Source organism: Protopterus annectens, chromosome 13.part0 (genome assembly GCF_019279795.1).
Source record: "Protopterus annectens isolate FY-2018-M chromosome 13.part0, PAN1.0, whole genome shotgun sequence".
Lineage (NCBI taxonomy): Eukaryota > Metazoa > Chordata > Ceratodontiformes > Protopteridae > Protopterus > Protopterus annectens.
The window spans coordinates 966,453,289-966,474,224 of record NC_056747.1 but is presented as its reverse complement, the minus strand read 5'-3'; the positions used below and the strand labels follow the sequence as shown (position 1 = coordinate 966,474,224).

The 20,936-nt window shown below is 36.4% G+C and overlaps 1 protein-coding gene across 1 annotated transcript in view; it reads right to left on the bottom strand.

Moving 5' to 3' along the window:
- Nucleotides 1–2,021: 2,021 nt before the first annotated feature.
- The window catches only part of DHX58 (DExH-box helicase 58), a 409,135-nt gene continuing 390,220 nt past the window's right edge, over nt 2,022–20,936 (bottom strand). The window contains exons 12-13 of the mRNA XM_044054731.1: nt 17,030–17,126; nt 2,022–5,096 (exon numbers count right to left, since the gene is read on the bottom strand). Coding sequence (XP_043910666.1) covers nt 4,893–5,096; nt 17,030–17,126 — 301 coding nt within the window. The 3' untranslated portion in view covers nt 2,022–4,892. The remainder of the gene's footprint in view (nt 5,097–17,029; nt 17,127–20,936) is intronic.

Here is a 20,936-nt window from a genome sequence, read left to right as displayed (position 1 = left end):
ACACACACACACACACACACACACACACACACACACACACACACACACGTACACGCGCACACACACACACACACGCACACACACGCACACACACACACGCACACACACACGTACACGCGCACACGCGCGCACACACACACACACACACACACACACACACACACACACACACACTAAAATAATAAAAATACAGTGTTGCTTTATGGAAATGTATAAGATGCAAACAGAGTCGGCTAAGAACAGAACATGCAATGTAAATACTGTATAAACTGTTAATGGTATAAGGGCTGAGAATGTTGCAAGAGCTGAAAATGTTGCAAGAGCTGAGAATGTTGCATAGGGAGAATGCGCTACTCTGGTCATAAACAACACATAGGCTGACAACAGTGTAAGGATGTAAATATGATGCATGAGCTGTGGACAGTTCAAGGAATGAGAATAATGCACTGGCCTTCGAAGAGTGTAAACGTTAGAAATATTGCAATCAGGCTATAGTCTGAGCATGGGGCACAGGTAGTATGCGGCAAGTAACAATGAATGTCTTACTAGGCTGCATACTAGTAACAATACGTGTGCTATGAATATTGCATAACACATGCATTGTGACTGATAACAATACATGTGTTATGAATACTGCAAAATCTAAGAACAATTATTGTACTGTGAATGTAATGGAACCTGAGAATGACACAAGTAGTATAAATAATACATAATCTGAAAACAATGCATATGTTTATGAATAGTATGCAATCTGAGAATGATGCACTGATGGACTCCAATGATAACTACTGAAAAGATGCAAAAACCGACATACAAGTGACCAAGTTTGGGTCAGATATTTAATATATAATAAACATAGTACAAATTGTTCTGAAATGAGAAACAGGTTGAACTAACACAATGTAATGAAAAACAAGGTGACCTAAATCCCAGATTATATAAATACAGAAACCTGGTCCAAACTTGATTTGGTATTCTGACTCAGAGATGTGGCACAATATTACAAAATCAAGGAATAGCATGAGCAGAGACATAAAGTAACACAAAGCTAAATTAACCAGTAAAACAAACCCAATCTAAACAAAAAGGAATGACTCAAAATGGATCAAAAATAAATGAAGGAAGATGAGGCTTAATAACAATTGAGCAAGTATTACCTGATAGGGCTCCAAATCAAACAACAGCATCAATGACCCAAATCATTGACATTCATAAAAGTAAAAAAAGAAAAGAAAACAAATACAAGTACTGTTTCAGGGGAACCTCCTGCACCCCCACAACTATGTTACACACACAATCTGTCTCTCTCTCTCTCTCTCTCTCTACATATATATATATATATATATATATATATATATATATATATATATATACACACACACACACACACACACACATATATATATATATATATATATATATATATATATATATATATATATATATATATATATATATATATATATATATATATATATATATATATGGGTCGACTTATTTCATTGAAAGTTCATTTCACTGAATTTGAATTCACCCTGACCAAATTGCTGAAAGCTCAAATTACTGAAAGCTCATTTCTCTGAATCTCATTTCACTGAAGTGAAGTACTGTCACTGTGTAGAGTACTGTAAGGCATGTAAAAGGTATATGCCCTTTTCCCCACTGTAGTGCAATCCTGGAGTTAGCATATATAGTTTGGGGGGTGTGAGCGGTGTAGCCCCCTACTTAGTTTGGGTATATATTGTCTTCTGGAAAGAGTTAGTCATTGGTGTTGTAAGAATGCATGCCTATGGTTTAAAATGTATTGTTTTGAAGCTTTTGGTGAAATATAATATAAAACCAAACTAGGTAGGGGGCTATGCCTCTCATACACCCTACTGTGACTCAGAGAATGTTTAGATAACAAAATAAATGAATCCCAAAAGATGAAAACTGAATAATAATGTAAAAGGAATACAGAAGACAGAAAATGTTAAGTGACACAAGTGCATTACATCCAAAAACAAGAGAGTTGCAACTAATCGATTCAGTTTTTATTTTATTCATTTGTTACTCGAATAAGTGAATTAGTCCATCTTGGACCCTTATCAGTCAAGGCCCAGACCACAAGGGCAAGGTTAGTTGTAATATATATGGATGGCAAACAGGCAACATTTGGGTAGGTGGGAGGAACAGGTGTACCAGAGGAAAGCCATACAGACATGGTGAGAACATGCAGAATCCACACATAAAAGGTGTCAGGACTGAACGGATTCACTTTATCCATTTCTGCATTGCCTGAGAAAGCTAGCTTGGAAATCAAAGGGCATAAGGCAGAGACATTAATTGGCATGGCACATCAGCCCATCACAGAATATTCTCATACACTAGCTCACTCACATACACACCTATGAACGATTTACAGTACTGCCAGCTCATTATGAAATAAATGTATAAGGAAAGACTCCAGAAAACACAATGGGCTTAACTCATCGTCCAAGTGAACATTTTGAAAGGTTTGTGCAGATGAAGTCTCGAGCCTGAAACATATGATGGATTTTAATAAATGCATTTTCTACTATTTGCCACATTTTTTGTTTATGGTTAAAAAGGGCCTATGTCCAATAAAGATTTTAGCCTGTTCTTTCAGAAAATATAGATTCTCTTAATTAGTGCAAGTATTCACTGTCCTAATATCATATATATACTAAATGAGTCCGGCCAGTAGGAACACTATAAACAACTTCAATATTTGAAAATAAGGAGACAGTGAAACTCTTTTTGGTTAAGCCCTATTACAGCTTAATACACCGAAACTGATAGTTACTTGATGCAAGACATTTTGTCCTGAGCATTTCTGTCTTTGTTTTACACAAGATTACAATGTAAATTTTATTGCTTGTCATCAAACTGGCAACTTGTCTCATTTCTGTCCCTTTGAAAATAAAACGCATGACCTGATCTGTAAAGAAATACAAAAATCTATGAAATATTTAATATTTTGTCAACATCTATACCCCATGTGTTTGTTTTAGAAATACATTCATAGTTATACACCAGGCTAATGACCACCAGGGCCCTTATAATCCTAGCCACACCTCCCATTCCAATTGTTTCCCTATGTATCATTGGAGTTTATTAGGACACCACCCATTCCAATTGTTTCCCTATGTATCATTGGAGTTTATTAAGAGAGAGTATGTTAGTAAGGATGTTGTTTGTGGGCGGTATATGTTAGTTAGGGCATTACTGTCTGCCTCCGTCTGTCAGAAACATGGGGCCACACCCAGGGTGAATTTCTGATTTCTATCCATTAGTCAAGGTTATGCTTAAATAGGGTGAGGGATGGACTCTGCTTCACATGGATGGGGAGCCTTTTTCAGAGCATGAGGATCCCCTGAGACACATATCTGTCTTACCACCATGTTTTATTTATGTCACAAGCAAAATTTAAATCCTTGGATCTAGTAGTTCTGATCTTGTTCATTTTCCAGATGTGCAAAAGGGCCATCAGAGCTGGATCTGAGAATGTGTTGTATGCCAGGCATAGATCACTTCTCAGTAACCTGTAGGAAGTAGAGTATAGAGATAGGGCTTTAAGGTGATCTGTATAGGATAATGTATTTATAGCCTGGATTCTCCTGATAAGGAAACTCTGTAGGCATTCCAACTGTTGCATATGTCTAGTCAGTTACATGCTGTATAGGGCATTATACTCAGTGATGGGTCTGATAACGTCTGAATAAAGTGGCACCATGACTTCTTTGGATGTGGATGCCATGCCCTTACTTATAAGTTGGACGACATAAAATGATTTTCTTACAACCTTGGCCACATGTTGGTCACAGGCCAGATTACTCTCTACTTATGTTCCCAGATCACTGACTATTGGGTCAATTCTTAGCAGTGTCTTATTGATGGAGTAATTAGCCTCGGTGGCAGTTCCCCAAAAGGCACTATAATGTCAGGCATGCTTCTCACTCTGCAGCAAAACTGATGCAGTCGACTTTCTCAGATTCTACAAAATCCCGTGAATAATTTCATCTAACTTTTCTGAAAATGCACAATGCATCTCATTTCTAAATTATGTTACTATTGAAATAATAATTGAGCTATATCGTTGTCTGTATATAGGAACTTCACGTCTGGTTTCTGTAATTCTATCGTTAAAATCAGTACTATGTAAATACGTGTTAGCACTAAAATAAAAAAGTATGTTTTTTCACTTATAATCAACATCTTGGGAAGTTTTTTTTGAAATACAGGGTGCATAAAATCACTAACTCATGCCCAAAATTATTTCACTCTGCACAGAAATGAAATCTCTTAATGAGCAGTGAACTTTTTAAAGCAAATTCACACAACAGCTATTTTGAAGAAGCATTCGACCAAAACAAAACTTGCCCTGAATCTTGGCCTGTAAAGGTTTCTGTACCCCACACTTACCTCAGAGGGGTCACCATTAGTCAGGGCAAAGAAAACACCTTTTACATAAAAAAAGAGATATTTGTCCTTCTTTTTTTCCACAGCTTTAGAAGGTTGAACAGGGCCTGAATTTGTCTGGTCTGAATATTTATATTCTTGATGAAACTGTATAATTCACTGATAAGGTATCTGTTGTGCAAACTACTGACACATGCAATTGCTTTTCTGCTAACACTACTTTATAGCCTTTTCCAGCTGTCTGAAAACAGGATTTTCCATAACCAAATTGTAAAAGATTTGTTCTCCATAATAAGCATTAAGAAAGTTCCATCTGGTTTAAGAGGTGGGATTTGAACTCTGCCAGGGATGGTAAGTGGAATGGACTCTTTTGTCATTTTGGTGTACAGATATAACCATTATGTCTTATGATCTTTATTAAAATAATCTACATACTTTTGAATGTTTGCATTTTAATATTTTCTGAGTTCTTATGCACTGTCAAAGGAGACTTCCGGAAAGTTATTCTGACAGTAGTCGACGTAGTCAAATTCCTCAATTGTGAAGGGGACATCCTTCCACTGTCGGTATGACTTTTTTTCAGACTTTTCTTTATTTAGCATCTCAACTACAAACTTCTTGATTGACAGGATAGGCAGAGTGACAGATTTGTAAATCATTTCCATACCCCACTCCTGCGGAAGCAAAAATATAAAAACGTTAATATCAAGCTTTTGTTCTCACTGATACTTTCTTTGCAACTTCCCTATTTTTGTTACAAAAACAGATGCATGACAACATGTGCTGACTACATGGTTCCTCTAATTTGTTGAGATTAGTGGGTATTGCAGACTCCATGATTTCATCTACCTGTGTCTGTCTTCCTTTTTCTGTTGCTAGTGTCAGCCTACTTGCACCACTTGCACTCAAACTTGCAGGCCACAACGATGCACCTCAGCTACTTCAGCTGAGTTTTTTTCATGCATGCACTAAATACATTGTTCCTATTGTTAGTTATATCTTACACCTTGCAAGCCTCATTCATTTATTCATTTGTTTGTTCATTCATGTTTTCATTCATTCATTCATTTCTTGGAAAAGCTTTGAGGAGTTGACTTTTGCAAACATTTCATATCCGCATAGCATAATGTATTACATAAATAAAGGGAAGGGAATACAGCTAGTATTGGGGCAGTAGATCAAAGTTGCTTGCATTACATCAGAGATATTAGTCTAACCCCAAGTGGAGTGCACCAAGAAAAGAATATGTGATAAACAGTGGCCAAGTGAAACATCTGAAAGCCATATTTCCATAAAATATGAGGCAAAAGAAATGTATCATGTGAAAAGGAGAGCATGAATAAATGATCATATGATATGATGAACATGACAGAGAGTAAGTGGTTACTTGGCCAACACTAGTTTGGGTTGGAATGCTAGTTTGAAGTATGTGAAAATGGGGAAGGGTTGTGACTGATGGAGTAGTGATTACATACTACTTTGTTAATGAAACACTCATTTAATAATTATTTTTGATTTTGCATTTAATGTGCTACTTCTAAGAGAGATTGTCCAATGATGCAAGCCAAGGTTTGAATTGGATGCAGTGGGTACCAAATCTCTAAGGGAGATCATTCAGTGATATAAGCCATGGTATAATTTGGATGCTGTGGACACCAAACTACACCCATCTCCTGTCCTACAAGAGTCCTGTCCTAAATCTCTATAGCTGTGTTTATATAGCTATTTGACAGATGACTCTTAGCTGGCTGAAATTATGCCCAGCTACAACAGAGGTATTCACTGACTACATAGTCACAAACTTGAGGCCCATTATTCATCAGTCTTTTAAGAATTTAGTGTAAGGCAAGTAGTGTGCAAATTAGTCATTACTGTAAATAAGGACCTCACCCTTTGGAAAAGCTTTCATAATGCTTCTTGTTAATCTGCTTGTCGACTGTCATTTAGATTTGTCTAGGCTGAGACTAAAATAGGTCCATTTGGATTAGTGTTCTAGCCTGGTTACCAAATTCAATACATAAATAAATAAGTCAGCATTTTTCTTCTGTAAAATCATCTTTCCATGTTGCTTATATTTAAATACTCATCAGTGTTAGAACATACATTAGTAACTTTGGGGTGCAGTGTCTTTTACCCATGTTTGTCTTGATGTGATTTATTCCACCTGCATTTAGTATACAAAGCACATGTATAATATGGGTATAGGAGATTTCAAAGAAATGCTAACATCTTAGCACATAGGATTAAGGCAATGAGCTGCTAATGAGCTTCATTGTGTGGTCCTCCATCTGAGTCCCTCTATTTCCATTTACTTACTCTATGACACTGAGTAATAATAATCTGTGCTCCTGGGTCCTCACTGCAGAGACACTTGTGCCTAGCTGGTTTATCTGACTAAAACATAAACAATAAATAAATAAATTAACATTTTCATCTCTGCTCCACACCCTCATATAACTTGTTTGTTAAGTGATATAAATCCTTCATTATGTTTTTATGCCTCGGAAGTAGGTGGATTGGACACTCTAAACTGGCCCTAGGTATGAGTGTGTGCGTGCGTGTGTGTGCCTTCTGTGGAAGGTTGGGCACCGGGCTGGCAACTTGACACTGTAAAACTCTACTGCCAGTCATGAGCGGACAGATGATCCACTGTGGCAACCCCTAACAGGGAAAAGCCGAAAGAAGAAGAAGAAATAAAACATAATCAGCTATTCATTACAGTGCACCTTCAAACATATATCACTCTTATCCCCACCAGCTACCACTATAAGGCTGTTAGAAGTTTCCAAAGTTCACTTACAAATAACTCAGTCAATATTTTTCTTTTTTTTTTTTGTCTGTCCCACCATTGGTGCTTTCAATTTTGAAACAAAACTATTTATAGGTTTGTGGAAAATCAGTCTTCTAATAAATGTTTGTAGTTGTTGCTTGCAAATGAAAACAGATGTGACATTGCTGTTCAACAAATTAAGTATAGGGTTGCCTTAAAGCAAAAAAATAAGTTAATTGATATGTGTGTATATATATATATATATATATATATATATATATATATATATATATATATATATATATATATATATATTCATAGGTATTCCAAAGCAACTGAATCTTATAACCATTTCCGTTGTTTGGTGGGATATCAAATAAGTTTGTATTTTTTTTACAAACGTAGCCTCTATCGTTTCTTTTAACTTTACTATATCTCTATACATATACATGTATATATATATATATATATATATATATATATATATATATATCTAGAGAGAGAGAGAGAGAAAGAGATATATACAGTTGGAAGAAAATGAGAGATGGCCATTAATGCTTATTACTCAAAGAAAGTCACAACATAGGATTCAACCTGAGACAGGTATTGTAGATAGTAGATGTATTTTCCTGAATTTCAACTAGATGAAGGATATAAAATCAAAGAAAACGTTAAGCCTTCAACTTGCCAAAACCTCTCAAAAAAGTTTTGGTTGTCCTTCGACTTGGCAAAGCCTTTAAAAAATGTTTTCTGCAGGGGGCAAGCCAACATGCACCCCAAGACCTCTTTACTTAAACATATTCTTAAATAATTTAACTCCAAGGTGCCACACCTGTGGAGAAAAGAGAAAATGCCAGATACACTGAACCACTGCTGGTGTTCAAGCAGACATCTCAGCTGGGATTCCTTGTGGGAAAGAGATTGTTGACTTCTGTCAATTATTACTCAACTAATACTAGAGTAACAGTCTGAAAGACCTCCCTTACACCACAGGTAAGTAGTCTGATCAAAGGTAGAACCCTCTTCAGTCATGACAAAGGCCAAATAAAAAAAGTAGTAACATCAAGTACAAAAATATAGAGATTAATGTGAGTACAAAACTAACAATAGATACAAATCAACTGAAGAACTTACAAAGAGAAAAAAAATGCAAAACTAACAAATATAACTAAAGTGGTCAGACATGCTGTACGTTGGCTTGACCTAAAGGGATAAATTTAACATGCTTAAGGTAGGCTTGAGGTTTGGTGCCTTCTTCTCTAAGAGGACAAGATTAAAGGCCAAATTCTGGGCACAAATGAAAGGTTTAAGCAACTGAGGTGAAGCAGTTACATTGCATTGTTTTATTAAGCTGAAGCAGGAATTTCTTCTTAAAGGTGGCTAACTTAGTAGAGTCATGGATTTCTTGAGAAAGCTGATCTTAGGTTTAGTGCTCTAGTGAGGAGAAAGCTGTAATTTGTTTTTGGGCATCTGAGAGCGCTGGATTCAGCTCCAGAAAATAAGGTGCATCTCTAACAACAAGCCTTGCAGCCAAGAAAACGTAATATTAGTTATAAAATTCGGGTTTGTAAAGCAGCGTGTAAATACCTAGGCCTGCTTTTGCAGGGATGGGTATATATCCTGCCCATTTCAAAGGGTACAATTGTGCTCTTTTCTAAGATAGTAGCATAATTCTCAGACCTAACTGAGCAGGCCCGAAAGGCCACCACAGTCTCCAAACAAGACAGAGCAAATAGCATAGAAACCATATTTAAACCATAGCTTTTAAGACTCCAGTCCCTATGACCATCCAAGATTCTAGACCCAGAATTCCTGCAAATTTAGTTCGAAGACTAAGAATTTACTGTTAATTCAGGATTCTGCACCGAATCACATCCATTCTGTGAATATTTGAGAATGAGAGCAGTGACCTGAACTGAGCCATAAATTATTCCGGAATCTGCAGGTAAGTCAGCTTGGGGAGAGTTCTTCTCTTTTTTTCCAATTATTTGTTTTTATATTATGATGGAAACAAATTAATCTTGTCCGTGGTCTTTCCCATGAGACCATTAGCATCTAATCATCTAATTTACTTGGGCTGCATTCTTGCCTTTTTCTCGGAATGTTTATCAAGCTATTAAATCCTGCAAACCTTTCAAGATCTTACTTTTATAGGATAGTGTGATTTGTGAAGAAGCTCTTCAGGCAGCCTTGGTACCAAAACTAGCTATGTTCCTGCACAGTCTGTCCCCAAGGAGAAGTATCTGTCTTTTAAAACTAGAAAGAGGCTGATTATAGTGTGGATTATTTTAATTCTGAGCTACTTAGTGGTAGTGGTAAGCAGCACTTGAAAGTGAGATGTGATGCTATCCTGGCTTTTATACTTTTAATGTAGTTGATATTTTTAGTCTACTGACCCAGAAGAATGAGGACTTTGATGAAGATTCTTCTTCTTATACAACAATGAATGCCCTTGCAACTCCCACTCTAATATCACCCACCCCATCCAAACACTACCTTTCTTTCCACTCCACTAACTACCTTGATTATAGCAAGCTCAGATACTCATATGCCAGTACTTATTATACAGCAGGAACTTCTTATTTTAACATTTGTTAATGTCTATGTACTTCACAGATAAAGATTCTAGTTGTCTACTGGTGTACTATGTTCTTCATCTGTAAATATGTTGTAAGTAATTGCTATATAAATTGTTAATCGCTATGTAATCCAATGTAACTACTGTCTGTTTATTTTATCTGTGGAGCTTTTCTCCCCGGGCCTCCGCTGAAAATGGACCTACGTCCAGTCGGACACTCCTGGTCAACAAATATAAATAAATAAATAAAATAAATAAATAAATGAAAGGATGTGCTTTTTCTGTATAAGCAACATCAAAGAGAAATGTCAACAGATGTGTGAAGCGCATCGCCTCCTCAACCTCTTCTCTACTAGTGAGTTTCTGGGTGATTAAGACAACTGTTTATATTATGAAATGCAATGATGTTTGTTACAAAGCACTTCCATCAGTGGTACTGTAAAAAACTCTCTCTCTCTTCTTTTGGCTTTTCCCAGTTAGGGGTCACCACAGAGGAACTCCGGTCCGCTCATGATTGGCAGTGGATTTTTTACGGTGCCGAGTTGCCAGCCTGATCCCCAACCTTCAACGAAGGCACGCCCATTCACACTTGCACCTACCTGCATGTCTTTAACATCACTCGACCGCAGGGAGGACATGCAGACTCCACACGGAAGGCGCTTCAGCTGAGAATCGAACGGGAGAACCTCTTGCTGTGAGGCGACAATGCTAACCGCTGCACCACCCTGAAAAAAACATTTCTACTGAATATCCCAAAAGAGAGTTTGCAGATGAATGATAAAAAAGACGTTATCAATAGATCAGTGTGGGTCATTCACTCAATAACAGATAGTACCTTAGGTCTCCCAGTCATACCCACAAATATATTTTTTATGTTGGGTCTCTTCTCAGACTTTGACTACCATGTAACCCCCTATGTAAGGTAAAGCAATGTTCATTGTCTAGGAACTACCCCATCTTCACAGACAGTCTTCTCATTGGTTAGTGTCCCTTAACCTTCCTCTGTAGTAAAAAACATGCTCTTATACATTTCTGACTATATTTTGTTATTCATTTATCTATTGTGTAGACACAGACATAAACACACACTCTCTCTCTCTCTCTCTCTCTCTGTTTTCATCCCTTAAGGTTGAAAATTGTGCACTACAGATCAATCAATCTACTAGTATCATTACTGTATGAATAAATAAATAAATGCCATGCATAAATCAATTAATTCTAAGTCTAGTATACAACTTTCAGTAAAAGGGAAAAATATTGCAAAAGGTGTGTTCACCCGTAGAATGTACACATGTATTTGCACTTCACTACCAATTAGAGGAAAGATTTAGTATTAAAAGTTGTTTTAAGCTGTTTGAATAAAATTGTGCTACACTTGACTTTTTGCCACTACTCTGCATTTTAAATGAACCAAGCATCATACCGTGTTAAGGTATCTGGTCTGATAAATTGAGTGCTCTAGGCAAATACTGTATGAAAATTGTGACAGAAAGTGTGTTTCCCTTTTTTATGCACTAAGGCATGTTGACACGTTATACCAGGCATAATGGCTGTGATTTGAAAAATAAATTAAGTAACAGACATGCCTTTCTGGATCTTTTCTTATGAGGTCACAAATTTTCCTGAGCTTAATAAAATATCATTTCATGATTTATTAATTACATTAATAGCTCACCAAGATATAAAATATACAGTGATATAATTTGCCATTGTTTTGCATTTGTGACAAAAGAAAATGTTCATACACATTTTAATTGGTATTTATTACCCTTTTCTATGCAAATCATATTCTGACTAAACATTTTCTGCAAAAATTAATACTAAATGTGAACTAAGCAACTTTAAAAGGAAGTGTTACTGCATTCATATTCTATCAAGCAAGGCCAGAGAGCCATAGCAGATTGAGATGTTTTATGCCATGAAGCAGGATCATCCATGCAATTGTTTTCTCTCAAAGTGCCTTCTAGTTAGTTAGTTAGTTGGTTAGTTGGTTAGTTGGTTAGTTAGTTAGTTAGTTAGTTAGTTAGTTAGTTAGTTAGTTAGTTAGTTAGTTAGTTAGTTAGTTAGTTAGTTAGTTAGTTAGTTAGTTAAACTTTCTTTGTTTATATACTGTATTTGTTTATTTTGGTCTAAGGTAGAGTTGTGGGAACCTCTAGAAATACAGCTTCATGGACATCAAATGCAGAGAAATACAGCTTCAATAGTGTGAAAACTTCTTCAGGCTTACCATTGTGGCAAATGATTTCTCCAAACTTGTATCCCTTTCAGTGTCTTGTCAAGACATCCCTTCCCACCCCAGCACATTTAAAACGTCCCTTCTCCCTCTGCAGCTCCATTCAGACCCCCTCTTTTTGCAGTTTACAAGGCCTCCAGCTGGACTGGTGTGGGATGATTCACCTTACCTCTCTTCCTGCATTAGTCTAGTGCACCTGCTGACAGGCTACCTGCTCAGGTTTTTCCATGTATTAAATCAGTCATCCACTTTCTTTAATTCTGGACAGTCACTACACATGGATAATGCATGACAGGGTATGGACAGACCCATTAGTCATGAATTTGCAAATTAAAGAAAGTAAGCATCATGTTCAGGTGGTAGAAATATATCATATACCAGTGGAGTTTGATTAATTTTACAAACAGCTACACCTTTCACTGTTATGTTAACCCACGGACTAACGGTCAGGTAAAGAAAGTTCTTTTTACAGCACTTATCAGTGCCGGAGGTCTCTGTGATTAATAGTAGTGGTGATGTGGATGACATAAAGTTGACTGACTACATCTGGGGAGTATGGATCGAATCTGAGGTTTACATACCTAGTCATGTTTTGGCCAGGTGTTATATTTAGTACAAACATTAGTGATACAGGAGCCAAACAGTGATAGTGGTATGTGGTTCACATGAGTCCTTACAGGGTGTGATGTTTAGTCTGCTGGCTTTGGGAAGTACAATACTCACTGTAATCATTTCATATCATTAACTCATCCCTAAACTTCTCTTTTTTAAGATGTAACCTTACAGTGTTTAATGTATGTCTTTCAACCTTTGCAGGTTTCTGTCAACTTTACTCTCATGAGCAACTATAAGTCTTCCTTTGCTGAGATTAAGAATTTTGGATGGAACATGTTTGAAATTATGTGGATAGAAATCATGGCATGTTTTTCTTTGATTTGGTTATGGTTTATTATTAGAAGTATTTCATATAGGTGATTGAACCTCAGAGATGTAGAAACTTCCTCTATGTCCCTGAAGAAGAAGATAATATGGAACATGAGCAGAGTTCTTACCTGTCAACACCTGTGAACCCTCAACCTTCAACAAATGATAAGGCTATATACACTACAAAAGCCTAGATAGTACAATATCTTTATTAAATGCTGTTCAGTTTCTCGTTCTTTACATTAGTTAGGAATGAAAGCATTTGCCAGCTTCAGTTCTCATTTTCTTTGACTTTGTATCGCATCACTTTGCTACCCTTCAAAATGTGCACCATAAGTAGTTCTTGTCACTTACTGCTTGTCACAGCAGACCAGTTGCAATTCTGTAGATTTCTTTTTAGCTGTTCCTCAGCAATGCTGCCAAGAAATCAGTAATCTCATACTAATTCTATAATGAATAGGGTGTTTCTTCTGCTTGAGTTGCGTGCATCTGCGGTGAGACCTTTATATGTATGGGCCATGCCACTACACTAACATAAAGCTCAGAATCTGAAATATGAAGACTGCGATCTTTTTATATAGTCTGATAATTACATGTATTAAAATTCCAGTTCAGACCTGCTCTACAGCATTAAACGTAATGTGATTGTTAAGAATTTCTACTAATTTTTATCACATTTTATAATAATAATAATAATAATAATAATAATGTAAATACCCAATTACTACATCATACTTGTCATAGAAACAATTAGTTTTTTTGAATTTTATATTTCTGTGTTTATGGTAATATAATTAAGCAATAATCCACAAATCAGTGTGATTATTACAGGATTTACCCAGAATTGGTGAGGTTTGATCATGATGGTGAAGCCACCAACATGGCAGGGGATATTCAGGGTAATCCAGGGTGAAGGTGATGACCTACAGGAATGCATGTCCCATATGTGTGATTCCTTGGATAGACTGAATCACACATTGGAATGTGTAATGTCTTCTCTAGCTTGCCTGACAGGTGAGAGGGACCAGTCTCAGAGCTTGTCATCTGCTACATTCACAGACGTTAGCTAGCGTGGCCATAGATGATAAAGATCTCACTCCCACAGCAACATCTGCTGTGGAGGTGTTTACTGCCCGTGTTCACAGTCATCATCATGCTGGCACATCTCAAAGTCATGCAGCACATCAGCATCTAGTCAGCATCATGGTACATCCAGGGCTTTATCTACTACCCACTATAAACCAATCTGCTCTTCCTGTTCTAACTTACAATTTTGGGATGACTGACTGGCCCCAAAAGGTACTAGATCATTTGCACAGGAAAACAAGAAAAATGTTTCACACTTATCAAATTATACATAGAAATCAGTGTATACCAAGATTATATACATTCCTTGTTCTGAAGGAAATATGGGCCTCCTCGAAACTGACTACAATCGTAGGACTGCATACATATCTTCTGACCTCACAAGACCCAAACACCGTGAAAGTTTTAACAAGTCTCAGATGACTTCCCTGCTTAGTTTAGCAGAAGCACATTGGTGTCAAGTGGGAATGGAAATCAAACTAGAAGTAGATAAAAATCAGGCAGCAACTGAATGTGCCAAAAAAACAAACAAAATAAAGAATATAAGGAGAAGGATCAGTTAATAAGGCAAGAAATGAGGAAAGGCATAAATATATTTGCAAGTACAGAAAACTCCAGAAACATCCTCATGACAATCAGGATCTGATGCAGGAATGGTTAGAGAGGTGAATTTAAACCAAAAGATGAAAGGTTAATATAATATTGGCGGCCCAAGATAGTGGACTGCATACATGGTGGTTCACAAAGTCCAGTGAACATGTGGAAGAAACAGATAAATGCAGGTTCTGTAAAACAGAACCGGAAATAGTCACACATCTTGTTGTTGGGTGTGATGCAGCAATGGCAAAGGGCCTGTATACTGAAAAAGACTGTTGCATTGGGGATTGTGCAAACATTAAATACTGAAGTAGCTGAGAAGCATTGAGAACAGTAGCCCCAAAGCATTATACAGAATGATAAAGTTTATATCAGATTGGATCGCTCATTATAAACAGTTCAAAAAAGAGATGTGAAAAAAAAACAGATACAGTGTCCATGAAAAGAAGAGAAAAGTAGCATTGACCATTAAAATTGCTATACCCACTGATTACAGTGTCTTATTTACAGAGTGATACAAAGTCAGAAAATACCAGGATTTGCAGGTAGAAACAAGGGCAATATGGCAGAAGGATACCCAGACAGTTCCAATAGTAGTAGGAGTAAAAAATAATTAACAATTGTATTAAGATATGCTACCTATACATGTAATTCCATATGAATTGTATAAGGAGTCAATCCTGGGCACATTATAGGTGCTGTGAAGAGCACTTTTGGCTAAAATCAAAGACAGAAACAATACTAATTTCTTTAATCATAACTTGAATCATACTTTGACTTATGAATGGGGTAATACCAATGGTATTATAAATCCAAAAGACATGGAGGAATTAAACATGGAAAAATTACATTCTGTGCATGAATTTAAACAAAACTGGTCTTGTTTTTTTCTCCACACTTATGACATTAACTATAGTTTTGGTAATTAAAACAAGGGCCCTTCCTAACAAACCGCATATGTGTGTGTTTGGGGCAACACAAATAATTTGCTGTGGAATGACTACGTGCTAGAAAAAAACTGTGTGAATACCACATCTTAAAACTCCCTTATTTTTCCAGCAATAATTAATGTTAGGCCATACACTTTTCTTGTGCTCTCTACAATATGCATTTAAGTCCATGAAGATGAGAGGATATTAATGTCATGGTGTCATCTGCATTTACAAGCTGGTGCAGGTAAAACATGCAATAAAAGAAAAAGTATTCAAAGTTATCCTGAAGAAATGCATTCTTTATTAAGACATTTGCTTGTACAGGTCACTCTGACTGCTGCGGTGGTGGTGCTGCAGTAACATTGTCACCTCATAGCAAGACGTTATCCCGTTCGATTCTCAGCTAGAGCATCTTCTGTATGGAGGCATACGTGAACGGGGCGTGCCTTCATTGAAGGTTCTGCATCAGGGCTGGTAACCCAGTACATAAAAATCCACTACCGATCATTAGCGGACCGGAGTTCCGCTGTGGCGACCCCTAACCAGGAAAAAGCCGAAAGACACAAACAAACTTGTACAGGTCACTCTGGGAAAAACAGACCAGAATGAGTAAGCTAGGCTCCTGCTATGCATTCATGTTATACCATAGTTTTAGTACAGGAGTCTAACAATGCACATATTTATGAGCAGCAGCGAAAGACTCATCAGTTACAAAGCAAATAGCAGTGACCTTATGCTACACAACTCCTGCAACATTTTCAGTAGCCAAGTAACACATTTTTGTCTATTTTGATAATTCAGCTTATAAATACAGGATGTATGTGCATTAAGGTAAAGCTTCTCTCTAGTTACTACTAAAACTGTAGCCAATGAACCACATTTCTGTGGTATGTATGACATTGGTGCAGACATTTTGCTATTGCTGTCATGATAGTTTGTGTCATGTTTTTCACACAAGTTAACAGAAACACATCTAAGGTATGAGAATGCCTGCTTTGTCACAAAACTGGATCCAGTTGTATTGCTAATACTTGTATTACCAGCAGTATTATATCTCATTGCCACAGTATATGTAGCAAATAATACTCTTGTCTTACAATGTCTATTTGGTGTTACATTTTAAAATGGCTAACTACTGTCTTATCCTAATTTCTCAAGTAAATACGTCAGTGATCCTTAGTAATAAGCAAAACAATGCCATATAAGTTAGTCGTTTTGTTGTTAGGCAATTACTAATGTGTTACCTAACTGTAATCGTATTTTATAATTTTGCCATATATTTACCACAAAATTTATTTCAGAAGCTGTACTGACTTAGTCTTCATGTTTTTTTTAAGTGTCTGTTAACTTAGGGTATGTATTCCAGTCCACTGTTTTGATTATATTAAAATTTAATACAAAAAGGAAAATGCAAAAAAAAAAAAAATAATACACAAAGCTTGATACTTGGACACATGATGCACCATGCTTGTGATTTTAACGCCTACCTGGCCACAGTTTGCACACTTTATTGCAGGACCTGGTTCCCAGTCTTCAAATTTCTTCGGAATAGGAACATTTCCTCCAGAACGTTCATAGTAAATCCTGGAGATAACACAATACAAATGAGTTATATTCTGCTGAAGACTACAGTCTTAGTGAAACAAAAACTACAGCTGTATATCTTTCATAACATCACTTGAGTCCATGATTCTTCTGTCTCAGAGAAAAATGAAGTTGTGAAAACAGACATTAAAAGTGATTCTAAATAATCAAATAGCATATTGTCTTACTCTGTGACAAAACATGTTATTTTCTGGCAAACATACAAAAAAAGATTCTTCCTCATTACCAGTATTTATCAGATTCAGGGTAAAGATGACAGAAATCAAAGTGGAAATTTGAAATACAACATTAACAGGTATAGAGCTGTGCATGCACATATATTGCTCAATCCAACCTCAGTGCAAGTGCTACCGAATGCATCCTATTTAGTTAGTGAGTTGTGAGTTAGTTAGTTAGTTAGTTAGTTAGTTAGTTAGTTAGTTAGTTAGTTAGTTAGTTAGTTAGTTAGTTGGTTGGTTGGTTGGTTGGTTGGTTGGTTGGTTGGTTGGTTAGTTAGTTAGTTAGTTAGTTAGTTAGTTAGTTAGTTAGTTAGTTAGTTAGTTAGTTAGTTAGTTAGTTAGTTAGTTGACATTTGTTTACCGAGATAGTCCTACTGGGTCAACAGAACCCATTTTCAGCAGATGTCTGGGGAAAAAAGCTCCAGATACAGGCTATTCAGACACAGCATCCATATGTTAGAGTATCACTAAACAGGTGCAAATTAAAGACAGACATAAATGTAGACATATGTCTCAATTCAAAGCATAGCACTTATATTTTACAGTATCATAACACAGGTTCGGGTTAAAGACAAAAGCATATATATCCATTTAACAGTACAGGTGAATGAATAGAAGCACAAACAGGTATCACTTCGTTATAAGTAATATAATAGTGTAAAATAAAAGCAGTGGAATTACAAGTAAAACAACTGAGGTATATGATAAGAGGGGGGGGGGTTGAAAAAAAGATGAAGTAGAAGTGAAGATTAGCCAGAAGTTGAGAAGGTGCAGAGTCATGTGTTAATCAGATATTGCTTTAATGAAGCTTTGAAGGCTGGTAGGCTGGGAATTGATCTAGCAGATAGGGTATTTGAAAGGTTTAGATATTGTTAACAATTTTTTTGTCATTGGATCTTAGGGTTCTGTTTGCTTGGTAGGGTTGGATAAGGTTGCCTAGTGCTGGGCAGGCAGAGGGTTTGTAGAATACACTGTGCACTGTGTTTATTTGGATATAGTGGAGTTGGTTGGGGAGTTCAAGCCTGTTAAGTTCTTGTAGGGATTTACAGGGATGTGTATGGTATTTAGAATTAGTGGCAAACTTTGCAACTTTGTTATAGCACTGTTCCAATTTGGATTTAATGGAAATCTGTAAGTTGGTCACAATAGCAGCACCATAGAATACGGAGAGGAGCAGGAAAGCTTTAGCCATGGTGATTTTAGCTGAGGTGCTTAGGACGTGTTTGTTTCTGTAGAGAAGCCCTAATTTCTTGTGAGATTTCTTTATATTTTGCTGGATGCGGAGGATGAATTTCATTTGGTTATCAAAAATGACTCCAAGTAGCTTGGTGTGCTGTACTAATTCAATAATTGTATTATCTGTTGAGTATATTTTGAATTGATCTATGTCAGAAGTGGGATTTTTTGGGTGAAAGAGGATTAATTTGGTTTTCTTAGAGTTAAGGAATAGTTTTTGATGGTAGTAAAAGACTTGTGTGTTGGAGAGTAGTTCAGGAAATGTGTGAGATTCTTTAGATAGAATATAGAATATATAGAATAAGGCCAGAGTTTCTATACCTTTCACCTATGCACTCAAATGAGGGTTGCCATTACACTCCATAACAAAATATTACCTTGTGCAGGAAACTATACAGCATCAAATAGATGTTATAAGCCAAATAGCAAACTTAAAATGGTGTCAGTGGAGAGGGCTAAACTCAGCTGGGATGATTTGTGATTGCAAGGACTATAGTACAATGAGCATTACAAGCCACAGATTTGTTTATAGTATTAGCTGTTACTTTTGAATAAAGAAAAATAAATAAAGTGCCATAGATAAAAGCACATCAGAATTCATACTAAACTTTAAACACCAAAGAGTAAACAAGAGCTTTAGTCACAAAGAGCAAAGTATCTCTAATTCTATTGGACTACCATTCGGCTCCCAAAGTTTTGTTGCCTGATTATTTTGGCAAGCCGATTTTGTAAAATCATTAATTTTCTATTGCTAAACTTGATTAGTCCTCTCTCATGGACATGAGATTTGATATGGTATTGCTCTTACCCATACTGACCAAATGTTTTCACACTATATAAAAGATGGCTGTGGGTCCTAGGTGACAATATATTCCCCTACCCACCTTCACAATATTTCTCAAACAGGTTTGTGAGCCATATGCTGTCACGTATCAGTGACTCCAGTCTAACTTGTGTACCCTGTCAAACCAATGCTATGAAAGACTGGTGAACCTCTCATGAAATCTCCCCAGAAAAGCTGAGTCAACTTTAACCTACTTATTTCTTCCCCAAACACTGATCCTTCTTGTACCAAAAAGGAAATGCAGCCATATCTTTCAAATGCTATGATTTAAGTATAGTACTATTGTTCTGGCTGTCATATTTAACCTTGTTTCTCCTAGCTTTATAGAGTTTCTCACAAAGTCAGACCTGTTTATGAGTATATACCTTATTAAATAAACAAAATAAGCTGATACAAAGATTCCCCATTTCTAGTTGTATAGGGTTTAGTGTCTAAACATTTTCTATTATGAAGAATAAGAAAGTGATCCTCTTTCTGACCCTCTGTTATGATTTTCTTTTAATGGCCAGTGCTATGATTTTAATGTTCAGAGGTATGACCATAACAAACAGAAACTTTACATTTACGGTCTTCTTTATGTCTGAATGCTTATTATTCTGATGTGCTGCATATATAACACATAAGATTTAATCTGTAGCGCTACAATGTTATCATATAGCAACACAAATAATGTTTATTTCAATCTGTATATCCTGCTTATCTCTGTATCAGAATGCTATATAACTGAACAAAAAAAAAATTCAACAGACCCTATTCTGCCAGACATACTATACATTCATATGTCCAATAATATCATAAACACTCACTCAAGGGATCTCAATCTGTTTTGCTATAGCATGTTGGAGGAACAGGTATGTATCCCAGAGAATACTGCTTCTATAGACCCATCCTCCATTCCAGATAAAGCAAAGCACTTCTCTTACTCTTGTCAAAAGTAATTTGGATGGATGGATGGGTAACCACAAATTCATCCAAGGTTTAGCACCCCTGTCTCTTATGGATAGGGGTGACATGAAAATGTTTGAACGTATCCTATATTTGGCCCGTCTCTGGTTTATTCATATGCAAAATATAAGGGCTAGAAACTACGATGGAAATAATTTGCTATTTTTTTTAAGAATCTCACTGTTCAGTAGTCTAGCAAGAACCTATGAACCTATGAACCTATGAACCTATGAACCTACACTGCATTAGAAAAGAACATTCTGGATGAGTTGTATGAACTAGGCATGAGCATTCATTATTCACAAAGATACTAAAGTAAGAGGAATCAAAATATGACCTTGCAAAGCATCCACCCGAATGAGTACAGCCTATGGTACAATTCCTTCCTTCAGACAGAGTTCTGTTAGATACGTAACTTTCAGACCAATTGATGGCTGTTTTGTGAAAACTAGTTAAACATGTTATCAATAGGAATAAGAGACTGTGTCTGGGATTCATAGACATTCAGTGCATTCCACAGAACAAAAATTAGCATAGGTATCAGCA